Below are 22,406 nucleotides of genomic sequence, written 5' to 3'. Positions count from 1 at the left end.
ATGAAAATTATTGTTTGATTATTTTGTCAGTTTAAGACATTTGTCACATGAATTGTCTTCTGCACTGTCATTTCAGATGTTTCACATCCCACAAATCACTGAAATGTGATCAGAAAATACTTGATTATATTGAAATATAAGGCAGCTCAGTGTGGTAGAGATCAACATTCCTGGTTATGGTCTGGGATTGGTGACCTCTGTGGATTCTCCCACTGTGTGTGTCAGTTTGTTTCTGGGCACGCTGCATCTCCACCCACTGTCCAAAAACATGCATTTCAGGTTCATTTTATTGTTGTCTCCAAATTACCCACAGTCTCACTTGTGTGTCCTACGATGTACTGGCAACCTGTCCAGTGTGTGTGTGCGCGCGCATGCACATGCAACTTCATTTCAGCTATCAGACTGTTTTTAGCTTTAACCACCAGGGTGCAGCAATTCCTGTCAAATGGGTAACATTTAAATTGCAAATCTTCAACAAAACTACCCTCTAGTAAGAGTCGGGGCAAAACCTCTTCCATTGAGAGACCCAGTTTCTTTACAAACATATTTCATGACTATATATCACATATTAAATGGAAATCATAGGAGTTTCATCCAAATGTATTCAATTTGCTACTAACTAACAAAACATATCTGCATAATAGTTGTTTTGTCAGTATAGATATTAAAGTAGATATTTCAAATATATTTTTCATAATATATGTATCTATATGATTCATTTCTTCTCCAGTAAATGTAAATAATTCATAGACCATTTATCAGAGACACCTTTCAGATAAGAATTGTTTTCGTTTCCAGTGAAAGTAAACCACCCTGCCTTAAATGTGTTTTCCATGAGTGTGTCCCCTGTGAATTGACATATAGATTTCTGGCTCATCCGCTCCAATCTGGTGTTGAACAGCCAAGAATGAAACCACTAAGCAGTTAAAAGTTATTGATGGGAAAGCTCTCTGTCCACCTCCATAAAACACATGAATCCAGAGCAAAACAGCTCGATGGACGGGGGTGAGTCACACTCAAGTGTTTTCTGTGCCACTCACAGCTGCAGTAACCGTTCCCGGAAGCTCTCTCACCAGATGGGCAAACAAAAGAAATGTTCAGCAATCTGACATGCTGTTACTACTTCTACTACTATTATCTTTATTATGATAGTTTTCAGTTGGAGCGATGAGGCAAGAGGAAGATGGTGGATCGTGAAAGGTGGGGGAAGATGATCCACTGCAGCCACCTTTGAATCTTCAAGACAAAGACAGACCTCTTAAAGACCAATTTTCATCCTTGAAATCAAAAGTATTTCAGCAGGTGTAAGCTTCTTTAAAATACAGGGATTCTTCAAAATGAACACGTTTTGTGTGCAGCACATAGAATCAGTCAGGGATGTTCAATATTTTATAGAGGCTTCTCGGAATGATTTTGGAATGAACGTAGCGAACATGATGTTTTCTGTTTGATTCATCATCATCTGTGTATTGTAATTGATATCTTTATTGTTAATACGATTTGCTTCATTGCAGAAAACTCTAATGATTTCATTTAATATGTAAACACACGGTCCCTCCTGCCTACACAGAGGGGTATTGTTTGCGCTGACTCAGGCTCAGTAACATGAGCCCAGTGTGTGTGTGTGTGTGTTTACACACGTTCATATTGACCAACAGTGACTTCACCATTCCAGTGAGCCATACTGCTTCCTCAGCAGCCTGCACTGATGAGCTCAGCTCAGGATGTTGCTTTACAATGAACGTACATTCAGCACACAAACAAGACTTGAACAATGAAACAAGACCAGGATCATGGAGAAAGGTCAAGGCGCAGGAAAGGAGAATGCCCATACACGTGAATTAGAATATTTGACAAGTTACATTACTGTAATGTTTCATTGTTTTTATAAAGGTATAATGCATAAAAAGAGTACTTTTGGTCATTCGTCGTCTATACGATCTTCTGGAGCTGATCCCAGCTCAGTATGGGTTCGACCCGGGGACTTTCTTGATGTGAGCCAAGCGCTAACCACTACACTTTGACACGACCCCCTTGGGTGTACAAAAATGCAAAATCTGGGCAAAGTGGTGTTAAAAAACAATACCAAGTAGTTCTTCGTTTAGAAAAGTGAATCACTGCATTTTTCATTTGAACCTCCAAAACATGCTAACTAATAGAATATCCCCACTGTGAGAGAAAAGATGCAGGATTATGTGTACATCACCTGGGGGTGCTGTCAAAAAGGACATATTTCTGCCCATATGGTATATAAACATAAAAAAAATATTTCATGATAATGAGCTCTCTTCCTCAGATTACTTCCAACTATGAAGCTAAAGTGTTTGAAGCAAGAAGACCTGCAATTGATCAGTATTATCAGGGGTGTAGCTTCCATGATGGCCATTTTAAATAGTTATTTAGTCATCTTAAATTGCATCTCAAATCCCAAAGGTATTTGAACACACTTTTGTCTGTAAAACCTGCACTAACACATATTTGGTGGCATGATTTTCATGCAAGTTTATTCAGCTGAAACAGAACCACTTGCACACCAGCTGAGAGTATTATGATACCTGAATGAATCAATAATACCGGAATAACACAAACCATCATCTTACCATGGGCCGGGGTGTAAAAGTGATAAAGAAAAAAAGAACGTGCACCACGTAATGTGGCTTATCCAAGAAACCTGATTTCCAGACATCAAAAGTGCTTCCTGCAATTTGAGGCATTTCCCATCAGCCGCAGTCATTCGGTTTCCTCCGTACACAGGCAGATTGCTTTTTATTGTTGAACCGTCTCCAACAGGAGGCTCCAATGTGAGGAAATGAGCCACAGAGATGGTATCTCAGCACATTTCGACGGTCAGCACACGCAGACAGAAGGAGAGTGTGAGAAAATGAACACTAGATATTTACCCAGTGACTTCCCCTATCTGGAGCTACTGACAGAGCCTGCTGCCAACATCAACCCATTGTGCGAGTTCCTGCAGTCTGCGGAGGTGCGCGCGCACACACACACACACACACACACACACACACACACACACACACACACACACACACACACACACACACACACACACACACACACACACACACACACACACACACACACACACACACACGCACACACACATTAAAACTAGGGGAAACAAGCCGTTCCAGGTCAGTGAATGAGCCTTTTTCCTGCACTTTTTTTTTTTTGGTCATTTAGTGGTCCTATTTTGCTCTACATGTACTTACACTTACTTGCATGGACTCCCAAGTATGCATACCGGTACATGCATTGTGTGGGTGTGATGTGACTCATAAAACATTCACCTGTTTTTCTCCTCCATAATGCAGTAATGTGCCTGCACACAGAACTCACCACTGCTGACAAACTGGCCAAGTTTGTCACACCTGAGCACTGTCGGCTTTTGCTCCTGCTTAATTTATGCCAACGCATAAACGCTTTCACCTATGGCAAATGTCATGTCATTTGAAAAAAAAAAAAAATGAAATGAAAATAAGAGGCTGACGGGGAATGTTACCAGTTCAAACTGAAAATCCCCAACTTTTATAGCAAATGTCATCGTCATTTGTGTCACTTTCCAAATAAATACACTTAAATAAAGAACTGAAACGCCACCGTGAGGAAATGAGAGTACACCACTTGTTTTCGTGTCTGTCCTCAAAGTAAAAAAAGCAAACAAAAAAAAAAAAAAACCTGTGGAGAGTCCCATGTTGGTCAATATAGCTTTTATTTCAGCAAATCATACATACACTGTAAAAAAATGCATCTGTATCATAACCTTTAAACACTATCAGAGCTGTGATGACAGTGTGTGATTGGTTGAGAGTGGCTACAGTGTCTGAGGTCATCAAAATGATTTGCATGTCATCACACTCATGAAACAGCACACTTTGCGACTGAAAGGATTTTCAGTTCGTAAAGTTACAAAGAATGAGGGGAGCGAAAAATAAAGCAGAGGAAGAAAAACAAATAAACAAAAATATATCTATTGGACATTTTGATGGCACTTTTAAGGTCTTAACATGAAATATCAACAGATATTCGATTCAAAATGAAGCCCAGTGGCAGATTAATTACTGAGAATTAACACAGGAGCTCAGCTGATCCCAAGTTTGTGTAAACAGTCACCTGACTTAACAGCTATACACACAACTGGGACCAGGTTCAACTATAAATCCTGACAATAACACTATAAGTAGTTCGAACAGAGCAGGTACAAATCAAGCTTCTGAAACAAAGTAAAAGCAAAAACATTTGAAGATGATCTTTTTCTTTTCATATAAAGCTGTCTAAACCAAAGCCTCCTCTATAGCCAGTGTGTAACATATAAAACAGGTTCAAACCCAGCAGGATCTATGTTTTTGTACTCCTTAACGGCTAAGCATCTCTGTGCTTTTCTACATTCTACCTATCCTATGTAACAAATGAAGAGATCAGAAGTATGGCCTAAGGTAACACCACCAGAAGAGAGACCCAAAACACATGCCATACCGAAATCCAAGTAGTAAGCAGGCTTAACAGTGAAGCCACTCTTATGCAGTGTAATGACAAGTTTAAGTCGGTCCAGTAGGCATGTCGTCCCCCCCCCCCCCCCCCCCCCAAGTCACCCCCATCTGTCCTCACTGGTAAAAGGCACACCTCTCCCTATCGCCCCTGCCCAATATTTTTCAACAGGTCTGCATGGCTCTGTGGCTTTATTACTGTGCAAGAGATCTGTTCTGTTAGACTGCATGTCTGAGAATCATATCTGAAAATTGAAAAACATTGACACCATACTCTATGATAAACTTTTGTCGGAGCTCGGTGACCCATTAAAAGTCAGCAAATTTTTTATTTTTTTTTATTAACAGATTTGTGGCTCAAGCACTTGATAGCTATGCAAGTGTAGTTTCATCCGTTCAGGAATTTCTTCACCTGAAGCTCCATTATATTCTGCCGCACCGCAAAGGTTTAGCCTCTGGTTCTACAGATGGAAACAACATAACGCAGTATTTGACATGCTAAGACAAATCTGTTTCATCTTCTGTATTCATCCTACAATGGATTAGAAAAATAGATAACAATATCCCCCGCCCTCCCAACACCACCGGCCAAACAGTAATTTGTTTTTCCTTGTTTGTTGCTGCGCCTTTGAATTGATTCAGCCTGATTTGTTTCTCAGTGAAAACAGCTAGCATGCCGGTTCTGATTGTTATCTGACTCACATTGTTTTTTCGCCTCTTTTTTTTTTGTTTGTTATTTTTTGCCTTAATTCTTCTAATGAAGCATGTCTAAGTCTTATCTTGTATTTTTTCCCACACAGTTACAGTCACAGTTACAAATCAAGATCAAAAGAAAACCTCAAGAGTGCAATATTTTCTTAACTACATCATCCCACCTATACACAGGAACATTTGATAAGGAGTACAGCGGTGGGGAGAGAGGAGAGGAGGAAGATAAAGGAAAGAAGAGGGGAAATCTCTTTAAAACATTGCGCCTCAGGCATCAACACACTCAGGCATCAGAGTGCTGCACAAAGACAGGACACACTGGAGGACATAGACTGGTCCAATGAGGGGAAAGGTCTTTGCACATGTGACCAAATCCAAACCATGGGCAGGTCGTCTATGATTCCTTGTCATATTATCTGGTTGGCTGACACACAAGTAAACAAGTGCCATTAACCACTCATATTTTTTTTTTATATCTAAACAGGAAGAGAAATTAAAAAACTTTGTCAGGAATATTTTTTTTTCTTTTTTTTGTAGACTTATGAACAAACAATACACAGAGAGTAGTCCATAGGCTGTTAGTATGATTAAGTATCTGCTTGGGGGATCACCTAAAAACGTGCAGTTTGACCAAACAAACAGTTTTCTGTCTTTTTTTTTGTTTTGTTAAGTTTTTTGTTTGTTTTTATCCAAAAATTACGACAGATATTCATCATTGTCGTCGTCGTCATCCTCATCTTCATCGTCCTCATCATCCATACCAGCCTGGTCATTGAGGTCGAATGAATCTTCATCATCATCTGTAAACAGAGAGTCTCCACTGCCGAGGTCCCCGGAGGACTCCAAAATCACTCCTGAAATAGACAACAAACCCAAAGAGTAATTAAACATTTTGAGTCGTATGCCTGTTCAGTTTTCTGATCAAAATTGAGATGAAATGATGAATACAGCCATATCTACAAAGAACAGGATTGCTCTTCTCATTTAAGTATCAGCAATATAGTGAATACTCATGTTCCATTCACATATCATATCATATTTAATCTGATCAAACAATGATTTGATCAAAATAGCATCATGTAAACACTTCTACCTGATTAGATTGGCCTTATGACCTTAAGTGGTGTAACTCTGTTTATGATTCGAGCAGAATCATTGCAAACTTCACAGCGGATTGCTTCCACTTGTCAGTACTTCACCACGTGAGGCTCGAAACACAGCGGTTGCAAAGCATGGCTGGTTGTTGCAGGAGAAAAAAATAAATAAAAAAAGCTGCCACAACGTGCTGTGCTTGTCAAGAAAACAAATCCAACTTTAATGCGAGCAGGCTTCCAGTTAAAGCTGGACGAGCTATCATAGGCACAGTGAAAGCATTATGGGATTGGTCCAGAGAATGAAACTATTCTATGGTTGCGACCTTGACAGCCTGACCATTCAGACGGAAAGAATCCCGTCTGATTGACAAAGTAGCAACTAGTGTCATGATGTCGATGCACTGGCTCAGCTTTTAAATAATACTTCATCGTCGTGGACATAAAGAAAAGCACATGATTGCGTCATTACAGAGTCGGTGTGACCAGTTCGCTGAACTGTTCAGGTGAAGCTACATCAGCTACCTGCTGTTTAATCTGGATTTGAGTGGGGGTTGTTTTTTTTTTCAAATATGCAAATTTATGGCCCAGAATTTATATTCATGAAGTAATTGTAACAACAAAACAGCTGAGATAAACTACCAACACCCAGACTGCACCAAACAGATCTTACAAAGGCAAGCCGACGCTTATGTTAATGCATAATAGGTGCTGGGGATACTGTACGTTGCTGTCAGATGGTCTGAGATTGATCACAATTAATGAGGTTCTCCTCCTTCAGAATACATTAGATTGTTAACTGTTAACATAAGATGGCAGCAGGTGGCTTAGTTAACATGTAAAGGAAAGACAAAAGCTTTTCTGGGACCATTGAATCCATAAACACTGTGGCATCTCTTTGTTTGGCTCGAGTGCTTTTGCCTACCACAGTCTGCAGGACCATGGGTACGGGAGCTGGCCACCTCGTTGCCATAGCGATCCACACACCAGCACTGCCCGCTGCTGCTGTGGCACTGGTGGGACCTGTAGTAACCATCCTCGTCGCAGGACGGCAGATACTGACCTGCAAATTGAAGCGGAAACGCGCAGATGCCAGACAATGAGGGAGGGCGGCACAATGTTTGGGGAGTGCTTATTTGTTATTCTCTATGTGCGTCTCACCAAGTAGCTTTTTCCCCGCTTGCTTTTTGTTGATACTGGACAGCTCTGCTTTACACGGAGAATCTGAAAGGGAGAGACAAGGGATTTTGGCAACAAACTGCAGAAGTCGGCTTTTTTTTGGGCAAGGCATCTGTTTGTATGAGTCCTGCATTCTCTCCCTCTCTCTCTCTCTCTCTCTGCACTTTTTGCTTTTGTCATGATGTTTGTCTTCTTGCTGCCTTTGCTTTTCCAAGTGCAGCTCCAGTGATTCATCAGAAAATGCTGTCCTTTCATGCCCAGAAAACTATTTTTCATACCAGAGTTTCATACAATAGTACGTTAGGCTATTTATTGCGCTGCATTGTTACATTGTGTTTTAAAGCTTACAGTAATACGGTGCACATATTCAAAAAAATAATACGCTATTCTGACTGAGCAGGAGAAGTAGAAGTTTGTCGGAGAAAAGTTCTGGCTCATTACAATTTGCTTTTGTAGAGGCTTTGGCTATCATGTTACTTGGCTAACCATTGCATTGCGTTCCTCAAAGCAACTACACAAAGCCCAAGAAGAAAAAGTAGAGGGAGGAAACAGACATTAGCAATCAGTCAGACAAATCAACTGAGCCAAATAACAGAACTTAAAACGCTGTTTCCTTATCGTACTCTTGAGGCGCTTCTGCACAGCATGCATCAGACATCTCCCGGCTCCTTCACCGCTGATTCAAATGAATGTGTCATTATCAGGCCTCTACAGAATTTAATAACAACTCATTCATGTAAATTAGGTGCAGTGAAGCAGGAGATCTATGAAAACATGCAGAGCGCTAACTCCCAGGACCGCGGTTGCAAAACACAGATAGAAAGTAGCTGCTTCTTGTGAAGGTAAAGCCGGTTCAAATCTTTAAAATGAATTTGAAAAGGGCGTCCAAAAACCAACCGCTTGAGAAAAGCATGCGACCAGACAAAGTGCAAGCCAGCATTTACAAATACAATATGTGCATAATAATGTTTACAAAAGACAGTTTATATAATAGCCTTCTTTTTCCTTTGTTGTTGGTTTAAAAAAAAAATATATAAATCTAAACATTTTCCATAAACTCTCATTATATACGACTATTATTATTATTGTTATATTTTTTGGGAAAAGGGAATCTGTTGCCCGTGTGCAGTGGCCACTGTTGTGCATTTAAAGGGGTTTATTTTGACAGGCGTCATACCTGTGTATCTCTGAAAGCCTGTGCACCACTCGGAGCTGGTTATGACTTTGTCGGCATGTGTGTCGCAGGATTTGAAGAAAGCGTCAGAGCACGGCTCATTCCTGTCCAGGTAGAGGCTCCTGATCTCCGACTGGTCCAGCTGCATGTCAAAATTGGTGTCCAGGCGAGAGAACATCCAGCCCAGAGGGTCCTTACAAATGGGGGATGCCCCGACCTCGAACTCTGTTGAGCAGAAATGGCAGATGGCAGTAAGTTATAGCTGTGTTCAAAATGAACGTGGGAATGAAAAATGCGCATTTCTTAATTTCTCCACTTTGCTGATTGCCAATGGGACTCACTGTTTTTTTCGGGCTTCTGGATCTTGACTCTCTTGTGGTTGCTGTTCTCATGCAGCACTCTGAACCAGTCTCTCAGGCGACTAACCACCTCCTTCAGATCCGACTCACTGCAAACTGAGGAATATTACGAATGATTAATGACAGAAAGGTGATGCTTCAGTACCACCCCAGCCTCTTTATGGAGATGAGAGTCAGAATGAGCGACGGCGCAGGGGCCTCCAAACCCTTCAAAATGACGGTGTCACAGACACTTACGCAGGGCAGAAACCTCATTGAAACATTGACTTGAGCACAGTGAGAAAGTATTTAAGTGCAATAATTGGTGCGGAGCGGTGTACCTTTCTTCTCCACAGAACTGTGTTCAGGCTGAGAGGGACAAGGACACATGCCAGAGCACTTCACACTGATCTTCTTCCCCGTGATGCACGCCTGGTAGTCTAACTTACACTGATCACCAGCAGCAGAGACAGAAGGGAAGCAAAATTAAGATGTGAGGTTCTTAAGGAGGAATTGAAAAGTCGTGGGTGAAAACTTTTTTTTTTTTACCTTGGTGGAGTAGGTGTGGCCATCAGATCCACAAACAGGCGAGGGGTGAACCACAGGGCAGGGTTTGCACTTAGACCCTGGACTCTGGTACAGATTAGCATCCTTAAAACTGCAGGAGAAATTGAAATAAAATAAGAAAAGACAACAGATTTCAGGTAATGTGTCACGTCCCACAAGTGCACTGTTGCACACAGAATGCGTAACCCCGGCTTCGTCCGAAAACTAATGTTTTCTAACCATTTTGTTGTCCGTGGTGTATTGTCTTGTTCTTACATCAATTTCAGAAATGAGACAAGGATTTAGGATTTGTGTATGATTATTTTCTGATTTGCTTTGACTGTGTAGGGGGAATTGTGTTGGTGCAAAGAATGAGAAATGAGGTCAGTGTGGTGTTACTGTCCTCTGCCCAGTCTGCAGTGTCCCAGACAGAACCGCCGCACATACGCACACACATACAAAAACCCATTCATATCACTTGGCAGGACTTTGCGTCCATTGTAAGGCAGTGCCAGTGCCCTGGTAATTGGACGAAACAGTAATGTCAAACAACAGTCACAAGAGAGCCGGGCAACCAGTAAAGCAGCTGGAAAATAGAAGAAAGAAAAACAGCCGCCCCTTCTGGCGTTGCCGCTTTATTATCATGTTGAATAAATGACCAAGTGAGCAGGGGGAAAAAAATGAAGGGAGAAGCAGGATTGGATGTTATGTTATATCGAGATTTCATTAGGCTCGAATTCTCCGTTTTTTTTAATAAATTTGGTTGGACACAAAAACATATGAATGCAGCGAGAAAAAAAGCAGCCGTGTGTCCTCACCTAACTCTCCTCTGGCTGAGACACGAGGCAGTCTTGTAATCCTCAGCCACACACACCTTGTGGCGACTGCATTTGATCTTCAGGCAGGGATCTTTGGCTGGATCAAGGGCTACAAGCACAGAACAGAGATACTGTAGATCAGGAATGGCTATAATGTGTGTCTATCGGCTGCGTGTGTGTGAGTGTGCAAATAAAGCAGAACCACAAAGTTTCCTCGAAAAACTGAGACAGAATGTGTAAACACAGAGAAAAGCAAAGTTTCTTTTGTTCAAACTCTGATTTCACTGTCAGGAGAGCAGTGGGTAGATTTGAGAGATCTGGCTTTGTTCTTGTCCGTGCGTGTGTTTAAACGTGGTCTCATCGCATCTTCTTCACTCACAGTTTACTGGCATTGACACTCTCACACCTTACTTGAAGCCTTAATACTGTTATGCGTCCTCACAGCTAAAAACAGATGGAAGTGGTTTTAGAGGCTACTTCTGATCTTAGATCAGGCTGCACCGAGTGTCGTTCTCATGCATGTTCCTGCAGAAATCCTCAAACTGACCACATGTCAGATCCCACAGCGAGGAGCCACGTATGGCACTGAAGGTAAGCGCTGATTTTAGATCTGAAAACTCAGGCAGGGGGGCGTGATCGCTGGCAGCGAAGACAAGGTAGCGGCATCTGATCCTGTGTCAGTCACCAGCAAGCCACCTGTGAGCAGGATCCAAGGCCTTTAGCTGTTCTCAGAACAGTTTGTGAATGACCTCTGCTCCAAAGAACCTTAATGTAATCCCTGAGCAGCTTTGGCAGATTATCCTGCCTCCATCCTTGAACGCACTATCTAATGCTATTGTTTCACTAACGTGTGTGCGCGCGTGTGTGTGTGTGTGTGTGTGTGTGTGTGTGTGTGTGTGTGTGTGTGTGTGTGTGTGTGTGTGTGTGTGTGTGTGTGTGTGTGTTTTGGGATAGTCAAGAGTTTGACTGGATATGTTTGCGTCCTGGCGGATCTCGAGCGTAAGAGTTTATCACTGTCATGATACAATGACATACGAGACCATCTAAAAATAGAAAGTTGTGTAGTATGCACTTTAATCAGATGTATTTTTGGTTTATTTTGTTTTTTTCTTTCTTTCTCCTGGTTTGTGTAGTTAATAGAATCTGCAATACCTTGAAAGCAACAGCTGATTAACTTGGCAAATTTATATAAAAATGTGTTTCCACCCCCAAAAAAAAAGAAGCTTCTATTTCATGTTATATAAAGACTGGTACTGACTATTGCTAATGTCAGTACCAACATAAAGCTCTGATTAGATTATAATCTGATGATGAGATCAGCTTCTTTTTACCGTTAGTGTGCTGGTCACACACTGTCCACAGAAGGGAAGGTGACTCACAGGAAAGTGCTCATCACTGTGTTTCAGGAACAGGTGGGACATTTCAGGAAATAAATAAAAGGTAAACAAATAATCTGATCTCACTGGAAATTTAAACAGCATCATAAACTACCAAATCTATGTTCAAATCTTTTAAACACCTTTTTCACATGCAATGAAAACATCTTTACCTTTGATGTGTTTTTTACGGGTTCTAATTTGAACAAATTCTTTGAAACACAAACACATGCTTGATTTATATATATATATATATATATATATATATATATATATATAGTATATATATATACTGGTCATGTCATAATGTGTAATACTTTGTGGAAATTGCTTAAAAAACAAACAATGAACTACTGACCATAAACTTCTATAACTCTCAAACACGAAGCACAGTTAGAATCAAAACATTGTTTTAACCCACATTTTAACAAGTCCTCTCAATTCCAGCGACTTTTCACCTTTTCACGGTGATTCTGTACTGAAATAAGAAATTGTGTCTCATCAGCTCTATTCCATACTCCCATCCTCTATGTACTCTGGCATAGCCCCCAAAATCTATTTCAAAGCTTTCTAATGTTTTCTTTTTCTAAAATAACAAATGTAACAATTTGTACAGGAACAGCCGGCGGCACTTTGGGCACGTTCTGTTTTTTTGTTGTTTTTTGTTGTTTTTTTTGGCTTGTTTTCTCACACAGCCCACAGCAACAGCCACTTCAGGTTTGACTTTCTCCTTCACACCCACCTTGATCGAAGGGCTTGGATGGAGTCCATGTTCCAGGCTCCTGAAAGATGGATAATCAATACAACAAAAATCGTAAAAAAAAAAAACAACAACATTGTTCAAAAGACATCTTGAATAAAATATACATGACAGAATCAAGAATAATGGCTCTCATGCAGAGAGCGCTATTATATGAGTCGTACAAACCTCGACTTCCTTCGGGAGAAAGCATTACAGAGACAGAGAATTAATTTAGATTAGGTTTTTCTGTTTGACTGGAAACTTTGCATAATAAAATGCGCACATGTGAATCAAACACACACAGCCACACCATATACACTCAGGGAACATGCATTTATCATGTAACGTAATATTAATCTTGTGACAGCAGCTTCCTGAAATATTCTGAACACAAGGGGCCTGTTTGTGCATGCGAGTGCATTCATTCATGCGTTTGGCTTTAGTACATACAAATCTTTTGTGTGTGTGTTTTTTTGTGTTTTTTTAAGAGAAGTGGACCAAACTGAAGGGAAAAAAAACCTTTGATACAAATGTGTGAATAATGTCATTTCATTAAAATGTGTTGGCTACAGAGAACAATTTAGACCCACACAGTGTGAAGTCCAGGTTAAAAGATAAATGTAATTAGTTCAATGTATTGTTGTTTTTTTTTATATATATATATTTTATAATGTGCCTTGACAATAATCTTGCCAGAAAGCTGTCCTACATGCCGTCCATTGCCGGTGAACGTGTTCCCTTGGGCTAAATAAGCCCTGCACAGAGCGCAAAGGTGAGTGATCGCGAGCGTTTAGTAGAAGGACAGAGAAGGAGACACACCCAGCAGGTGCAGGCTTAGGATGCAATGATAAAAGGGTAAATGGCGCTAAGACAAAGAAGCATATCGTGAGTTGTATTTACGTTGTCTGACATCGGAGATCCAATTTAATTCATACTTCCACTGATTCTTACTTTTTTTTTCTCCAATCTGTTTTATCTATCAAGCACCAGCCTTTCATAATGTGTTTAAACTCTCATTTCTAGTCTGACATAAATATAAATGCAACAAAAACATGATGGACTCTGCCTTTAGTCCACCTGGAATAAACATCAGCCCCCCCCCCCCCCCCCCCCCATGAGCATAGTCTGGATCAAGCAGTTGTAGTTGATCGGTCATTTGTGAGCTGTGAATTAATTTATCCTTATTATATTAGCTGTATTTCACATGACTTCCATGACTTTGGTGACAAAACATAATGTTTCCTTTATATCGATTCTGAAAATATATACATAATTTAAGCTAATACATTAGAATTGTGTATATCATCTAGGAATTAAGTCAAGTCACACGCGTACAGTTAAAAAGTAGATCATTCCAAGCACACCTTCAAAGCACACCAATGAGGAAATCTCACATGCCGGGTCAAATTCCCCAATGCTACGTCTAAAAATAGTCGAAGAACAAAATGGTTTTCCCCAGGAAGATTTCCAACTTCAGGGGTCAGAAGAAGCTGTTCCTGGAAAAGTGCTGGTACTCTCAGCAACAGCGGGAGAATTGAAAGAAAGAAGTGTCACAATCCTCAAATCCCCCCCCCCCCAAAAAAATTGCTGGGTGTTCAAAGAGCTTTTAGTTTGCTGAAAAACTCAAGAAATGTCTTTTGATTGATATTCTGTGGCTTTGAACAACGATCACAGCGCAGTGACTGCGGGCATGTGACTGTGATCAGAGACAACTACGCTGACTTGGATTTGGTTAATGTCACTCTGGGAGAGCTTAGAACTGGCTTTGTGTCAAAAAGGACAGCAGTGGCATGGCGTGTGTCATACTATAACGAGATATACTGAGGAATCTGGAAAATGTACATATTTGACATCTGAAGATGACAAAAGTTAAAAGAGGAACAGATATGTCTTTGTTGGGTGTGTGTTAGTGTGGGTTTATCTGTATATACGGTATAAGAGGGGAAGACCAGAGTGAAACTCAATATACAGAAGTTATTTGTTTGTGTTGCAACAGACAAACCAAAGAATCACAAGGCCAAATGTTCTTCGAAAAAAAAGAGAAAAAAAAACACTTTACAAATTTTGGAGAAGAGGAAAGTATTGTACAGTCTAATCTATAAAAAGTTGTAACTGGCAGCTGCAGTAACAACATTTCCACTGCTTTGTATGCCTTTGTGTCCAGATGTTGCGGATGTTGTATTACAGAGTACTGTATTTCAGAATGTTGGTTTGTTTCGTCACAGAGGGGTTTTTTTTGTTGGGTTTTTTTTCAGATCACATCGTCCATCCATCCACCTTCAATGCCGTATCCTCAGACAAAAACTCAAACTCCAGCCAAACCAAGGTGACAGTGTGTGAAACGGGGTACACGCCGCACTGGCTGCCACTCCATCACAGGGCAAAAACAGCCGCACAGACAATTGAGAGTTAACTTGGGGACACAACATGCAAACTCTGCCTAAAAAAACTAAACAAAAACAAAAAAAACCCTCCAAGTCCAAACTGAAACTGGGGATATTCTCGCTGTGCCATGCAAAGAGGCTTTTTTTTTTTTTGCATGCCACAGCTTTAGTTTGGACTCGTGGTTTGATGGGGAATCTGCTCTCAGACGTAATTTGTGGAAGTGTTTCTCAGCTCGTGCTGGGGGTTGAAGTATACAAACCTGAAGATCACGAGCCACAGAGACTGACCTTAGGCTTAGTGCAGTGCATAGAGAGATTTTTCGATCTCATCTCGATGTAAGATTTTAACCACCTTTATTAATTATACATTTTTATGAATTTCTTTCACTGTTATTAACAGATTGGTGACCCTTCTTTTTTTTACTCACCCTCCCATTGATGGCTCTTTCTTACCGAGTCATGTTACTGACTTGCTGTTAATCCACCTCATTCATGGCAAAATGGTCTCGCAAATGTTTTCCATAACTTTTTCAGACTTTTGTTACCAATGTCTAAACTTTATTGAAGTGTCTCACGATAATTATATTTAAAAAAGTATTTTTTTTCTGAGATGGTATAATTACTTACTCTCATCTGATATGTTTTATAAATTCCATTTTTGATAAAGTATGGGCTTTGTTTCTATTTGTTTTGTATTCAATGTAACCCACCTTTAGAGAGTTGAACTATATGCCATATTGATTTGGAAGGTGCAGTTTCAATCATGTGTCTCACGTTCAGGCATCCACATTTAATAGACTGACATGTGCTTTGATTCCAATAAGTCCATTTAAATGTTGTATTGCAACCAGAGTAATATTTCTGACTCCGACACATCCTTATTGTTTCAAATGTCAGGGTTTCTTCCATCTTGTCCTTTGACCCGGATACCTGTGACTCTTTGCATCTGCAGAACAGATTTCGCCATACTCATGATACACCTCTCTCTACAGTTCACTTTTGAAAAGCAAAGATAACATTTGCCTTGTTGTATTACTTTGAATTAAATATATATGAATTAAAAAAAAACCCACATAGAGAAAGCTTAAGCAAAGATAATGGTAAAGTGAGGTATTTGTCTCTGTTCAGGATCGGTCCCTTCTCGCTCTGCAGCCGGTAGAGACTGAATAATGAGAACATTGCATTATGGGGGCCCAAGCCCTCTGGACCAGTCAAGACAACAAAAGTGCTTGCGGTCTGATTCCTTAATGGAATCAACACACACGCACTCATGCACACGCACACACGCACACACACGCACGCACGCACGCACGCACGCACGCACGCACGCACGCACGCACGCACGCACGCACGCACGCACACACACACACACACACACACACACACACACACACACACACACACACACACAGCTTCTGTAAACAAACAAACTTACCATCACGGCACTGACTTTAGTGCCAGAATCTGTCAGCACTACAAAACATCAAATAACCGGATGAATGCACTTCACTGCACATGCAACCAGCCACTTCTCTAAAAAACACAGAAAACCTAAAATTCGACAGTCGGTCTAATGGTCTCCTGAGTGCACTCTAAAATAGCAACTTTTCAATTTATCGCTTCTTTCTTTTTCCTGCCCCCCCCCGACACACACACACACACACACACACACACACACACACACACACACACACACACACACACACACACACACACACACACACACACACACACACACACACACACAGTCGTCGCAGCCTTTTCTTTTGCACAAATAAACACAGTGAATTGGCCACTCTTGGCTTGTTAGCCTAATTTGCTGCTGTGCTCATTGATTTTATGTGAGTTTATCCACATGCCCAAGGAAAAAAAAAAGAAACTATTTTTTAATATGTTGTTTTTGATAACCACTTTTCTCACTTTGGATTTTCACAGATCTCATTCGCACTGTCCTAATTGCTTCTTAATCGCTTTCCTTCCTTCCAGTGCGATCCACACTGCCTTCACGCTGAACGTCCAACAAGAGAAATATGTACATGCTTCCCTGTGCTTGTCTTGCTGAAGCTTGTCGCATGCATGCATGCACGCACAAACACACACAAATCCACACTAAGGTGCTTTGAAGTGGAAAAGGCCTCAAGCTCTGTACCTTCCCTACATCATTCACACTCCACAACACAAACAACACACGACAGACACGCACAATAAAAACACACAAAGCGAGAGGAGAGGAAAGAAGAGTGGGACTGATGAAATGGTATAATCTGCTTTAATAAGCGTGGTCTGCAAAAGCTGCTATTTTTCCTCCAACCCTGTGTCATAACGAGGTGTTTTGTCTATCTATTATGTTTTTCCTATCATTGTCAGACTTCTCTCTGGGTGTATCTCCTTCCTCTGTGCCAGTGCTGTAAGCTCACCGAGGTCCAGCAAGAGGGGCAGAACGTCAAAAAACAGAGATGGCACCAACACAGATAAAAGCGCCCTGGGCTTTTTAGCTATCCTAACAGGACTTACAGTACATCAGTGGCCAAGATGTTATCTCGTGCACATAGCAGGGGACCCACTTATGGCTCTTGCTTGAAAGAAGAAAGTAAAAGTACATGCTGAACATATAATATTTAAGTCAGAGTGTAACAACATTTCGCCCCAAATCACAGTGGATTCTTGGATGCATTGCTGCAGAGTACCGATATAATAATGAATGTTGTGCTTATTGGATGTGGGATGAGCCTGTCATATTTCAGGACAGGAGTCATTTTAAACAAGAGACCAGGATTGTTCCAGCTGTTTGAAAATAGGTGCTGTCTGCTTGTTGTATTACATTGTATTGTATTGTATTGTAAATCAAGTGTTAAATGTGACTGTGAAGTCCTTCCCAACTTAAAAAAATATATATTTTAAAAATATCAAGCAATTTAACGTGTTTTACTGTCATGCACTCATATTTAATATTTTCAATTGTGATAAAACTACATTCACAATATTATTTATCAGAACTTTATGGTGTCGCAACCATCGTGTTCATGTTTTGTTGTCAATTTGCTATCAATCAAAGTTTTATTTAATGATGCAAATGTGACCTTTACACCCTCGTCACTAATGCACACATACAACAGTAAGTCAGTAAGTATGTAGGAAAGTGCACAAAAGAAAAGTAACACGCGGAAGCCAAAGACTTTGTGCTTCTTTTGATATTTCTTCTTTTTTTGTAATGAGTCGCTAATGAATCATGATATCACATTTAAAAGTAATTTCCTAATAAAGCAGCTTGATCTTTTCTCTTCCTGAAAAGAGTCAGTATGTAGGCCATGTACCTCCGAAGCGCACTTGTCATCGTCTGACAGTTCACACGCTGTGTGCCGCGTGTCATGGCAATCAGCCATAGCTCTCCCATGCTAACTGGCCCCTCGAGCTGTAACCTCCATAAAATGTACACAGCATTGTGCCAGTAAGAAGTAGCATGCGTTTCGAATTGTCATGGCTGCTTCAATCACATTGGCATGATCTCTAACTCCAGTGTATCTAGAATAATCCAGAAATAGAGTTTACTGTACCACAGTCCAGTCTGTTTTATTCAGATTTTAGAGAACTGCTCCACAAAGTCAAATATCATAATATAAAACCCAAATGAATCTTAGCTATGTTTACAAAGATGAACAGAAGGAACAAATCTGTAGGAAACAACGTGAAGGATTTTTTACATCCTTTAATTGTGGAGGGACTTAATAGGTTTAGAAAAGACTTACAAATAAAAGATGAATACGTTTGGCAAGGCTTCAACTCGATTAATTGTTATTGAGAAGAATACCTCAGTAAACACACACATGCAAACACACACAATCGAGGACATAGCTTGAAAAACAGGAAATGAACGCCACGCATGTACGTATATACAGAGCACATAAAGCCTTCATCACTCCCCCTCCACTGCTAATGCCTGAGCTTCAAGGTTAAAGCAGACCTGAATACACGCTGTGTCTTTCGCTCTCAGTCAATCATTTCACATTCTTTCATCTTTCTGTGTCACTTCAATACACCATCAACCTATCTACCCATCTTAGTCTCCATCACTGGGTATTTACTCGGAGATGATACCTTCATTTCCCCTAGTATTAAACTAGATCATAACCAAAATCAAATTCTACATTAAAAAAAAATGTCTCTACCATCAAATGATATTTACAAAACTAGAATGACTTTTGTTCACATAAAAAATAACACATCTCCATTAATTGTTATACATATATATGTCTCCACACACACACCCAAGCACATACTCGCGCGCGCACACACACACACACACACACACACACACACACACACACACACACACACACACACACACACACACACACACACACACACACACACACACACACGCGATCTTTGGCTCTGCGCAGCAGAAATAGCGGCCAGGTACAATCCTAAGTAACACAGCATATTGCCAACTGGCTAATCACAGTTCCTCTTTAACGTTTGGTCCTAACACCCCATTTGCATAATCCAAATCCTGTTCAATAGTTGGACTTCAAGAGTGTCACATGGGTCCACCTGAGTCGGTGGGTTCACGCGATCACATGTGAGTCACATAGAAAGTAAGAGGAAGAATTCAGTTACCTATGAAAACAAAAACTAAGACAGAACTCGATCTGATTTTTAAAAAATCAAACAAGTGTCACTGCTCTCTGTGAATCGCTCTTATTCTCTGATAGCTAATATATCAAGGACACATAGTCAGAAAAGATTTTGACTATTCAGTTTGAAGGTACAACTACTCATCAAAGTAGGAGAATATTTTTTACACAGGGCATGAACCCTGTTGTTTCTTTCAGCATCACCAAAGCACAAATCCTTTACAAAAAGCCAATTTCTAATCTTTTAAGTGTGTGTGTGTGTGTGTGTGTGTGTGTGTGTGTGTGTGTGTGTGTGTGTGTGTGTGTGTGTGTGTGTGTGTGTGTTGTGTGTGTGTGTGTGTGTGTGTGTGTGTGTGTGTGTGTGTGTGTGTGTGTGTGAGTACAAGTTCAAGCGTGCTCAATTCAGTTCCAGTTGTGTGGAACGATTTAATCTGTAGCTCGAGGCAAGATATCTTTTGAGCAAATACACACCACTCGAAGACGGCACTGCATTAGAAGAGAATTTCCACAGACTTTTATCTGTTAAATATAGCTGATACAAAGAAGTGATTACTCGCTAAAGCATCTTAAAGCACTGATTAAAGCCCAAATATGTGCCGTAAGGTTGCTGACACCACCATGAACACAAGCACTTTACCAGTTAAATATAACTGTCTGATTTACATAAAGATCCAATGTGTCACTGCAAAGCATGGAAGCAATAATCATTTGCAGCAACTTGGCAGTCGGGCCACATGATCAGAGGATGTACAGTATGTGACAGGACAACGTGCATTCAGTGGCCTCTATAGGAAAATAAACATGTCATGGTAATAGTGACAGACAGCATCTTGCAGAAGTCTGCTGGAGCAAAAGAGTCTTATCATCTGATCAGTTCAAACTAAACCCACATTAAACTGATGAAAGAAGGGACCACTGGGAGACACAAATGTGGGACACGTATGCTGTGAAACCTCTTGTATGATTCTTTTAATAATCCCATCGGGTGTCTGTGGGTTTAAACGGGCTTGTTGTACTTCACACTATCATTTGGGACGAATTAACATGATGTTACAGAGGCAGAGAGACACACAATACAACGTTATAAAAAGAATACCCTGGCTTAAATGTGCCCGGGCTTTGCCTCTGCCTCATGGCAGGTGTTTATTCTCACCACTCAGGACGTGGTAGGCCTATCGCTGGTATACCTGCCAGTAATTAGGGCCCCTTTCGGGGGACTCGGCGGTCTCTCAGCCTCGGCACAGTGCCATTGTGTACCGAAGAGGCCTCGGCTATCTCCGTGGAGCAGAAACTGCTATCGCAAAAAAAAAAAAAAAAAAAAACAACAACAACACACTCACAGGCATGGATTGTCCCCTGTCGTTATTGGTGTATTTACAGTCTCAGTGGAGCGAGTGATGAACGTGTGATAAAACCACCACAACGGGCCGCGTGACGCGCCGCTCGGACACGACAAAACGAGGAGCGCATGATCACAAACCAATGAGGGGGGAGAGAAGAGGGGGTGTAAGCGAGTTAATGTGGAGGGGGTTAGGGGAGGGATAACAGGGGGGGGGGGGGGGGGGGGGGGGGGGGGGGTGGGGGGAATTAAATAATAATACCAACTCGGATTGTTACTCACGTCTCTGAATTTATCCCATCTCTCAGTGAGCCACTTATCATCCAAAAAATTGCCGCTGTCGGAGCGAGCGGAGACGCGTCCGAAGGCGACGGCGCACACACACAGCAAGGCGACGCTCAGCATCTGCGGACACACAACAACAGCGCGGGGAGAGGACATTGGATCGGGCTGTAGGACACCGCAGCCGCGCTGAAAACAAGGAGCGCTTCAATCTGCATGCTACCAGCGATGAACGTCAACATGCGTTACAATACCACGGCCGGCTTTCACCCACCCACCCCCTACCTTATCGCATCAGCTGCTCTCCAGACTGTATGTGGTCGCTGCCGTTTTCTGTCACTAGTAATAGCAGCAGCAGCAGCAGCCCTCTCCTCCCTCTCTGTCTGTCTCTGACACTCCGCACCGGTTGTCTGTGCGCAGCACAATTCAGGAGCGCGCATGGCACCGTGCGCGCCGCCCCGCGCTCTGTCGGGCTTTTCTTTTTTTTTTTTTTATTCACCCTCTCGTCAACATGATCGGAGATCTTCTCTGTATAGCAGCTCTCTGTAACTTTTACTACATTGTATGTAACTAAACGTCAGGGGATTAGATACGTATTACGTCTTCCTACCCCTTTTCAGGCATTTAACTGGATATAGTATGAATTAATGTATGTTTATTAGTATGTATGTATGTATGTATGTATGTATGTATGTATGTATGTATGTATGTATGTATGTATGTATGCGTCTATGGAATGTATAGATATAGCTATGTCAATGTACATATGTGACTGGATGTCAAATTCATGAAATGAATTCATGATTTAATAGAAACCACCAAAAGTTTACTGTATTTTTAATTCTGTTGCTGTACAAGAAGTCATTTCTTGTTTGAGTTGAAAAATGTAAATAAAATAGTGGCAGTAGTTTGTCAACTGAAGCTGTTTCAGGGGGTGAGTCTTTTCTGTTCCCAGTTCTCTCAGTGAGCTAATGCTGAATGGTTTCAAAAACACTTTGGAGGCAAATAGATTTCAAATTGTGCCGTTTACGCAACTGTATGTTTGATATGGGCGAACAAAGCACCACAATCAAAACTAAAATACCCACAATAAGCTAAAAGGGTTCAAATCAAATGAAAGCTTACCTGAAACCATTAAAACATGCTGTGAAAGGGCACTAAAAGGCTGAAACTACATATTAAAAAGGCAGAATTTGCTACAATAGGTTAAAAGAGAAAACTAAAACAAACAAGACAATAAAACCATCAAAACATCTTTGACAGCTTTAAAGCTGCTAAACTAGTCAAAATGGT

General features: G+C 41.0%; 1 protein-coding gene across 2 annotated transcripts; it reads right to left on the bottom strand.

The window, feature by feature from the left end:
• Window positions 1-4,623: 4,623 nt before the first annotated feature.
• spock3 (SPARC (osteonectin), cwcv and kazal like domains proteoglycan 3) lies at window positions 4,624-21,505 on the bottom strand. 2 transcript variants are annotated; one of them, XM_080520275.1, is made up of 11 exons: window positions 21,399-21,505; window positions 21,114-21,236; window positions 12,475-12,514; window positions 10,357-10,465; window positions 9,542-9,650; window positions 9,334-9,442; window positions 8,996-9,109; window positions 8,658-8,879; window positions 7,463-7,525; window positions 7,227-7,364; window positions 4,624-6,064 (listed from the first exon to the last, which is right to left on the bottom strand). In XM_080520275.1, exons 2-11 carry the CDS (start codon window positions 21,234-21,236, stop codon window positions 5,907-5,909), a joined length of 1,185 nt encoding a protein of 394 aa, XP_080376401.1. In that variant the 5' UTR covers window positions 21,399-21,505; the 3' UTR covers window positions 4,624-5,906. The 2 variants fall into 2 exon arrangements, with proteins under 2 accessions (XP_080376401.1, XP_080376400.1); XM_080520274.1 differs by lacking the exon at window positions 21,399-21,505 and having other exon boundaries at window positions 21,114-21,345.
• Window positions 21,506-22,406: the final 901 nt, after the last annotated feature.

The sequence above is a fragment of the Blennius ocellaris genome (assembly GCF_963422515.1).
Source record: "Blennius ocellaris genome assembly, chromosome: 3".
NCBI classification, from domain to species: domain Eukaryota; kingdom Metazoa; phylum Chordata; class Actinopteri; order Blenniiformes; family Blenniidae; genus Blennius; species Blennius ocellaris.
The sequence above is the reverse complement of the archived record's forward strand: the minus strand, read 5'-3'. Positions and strand labels throughout refer to the sequence as shown.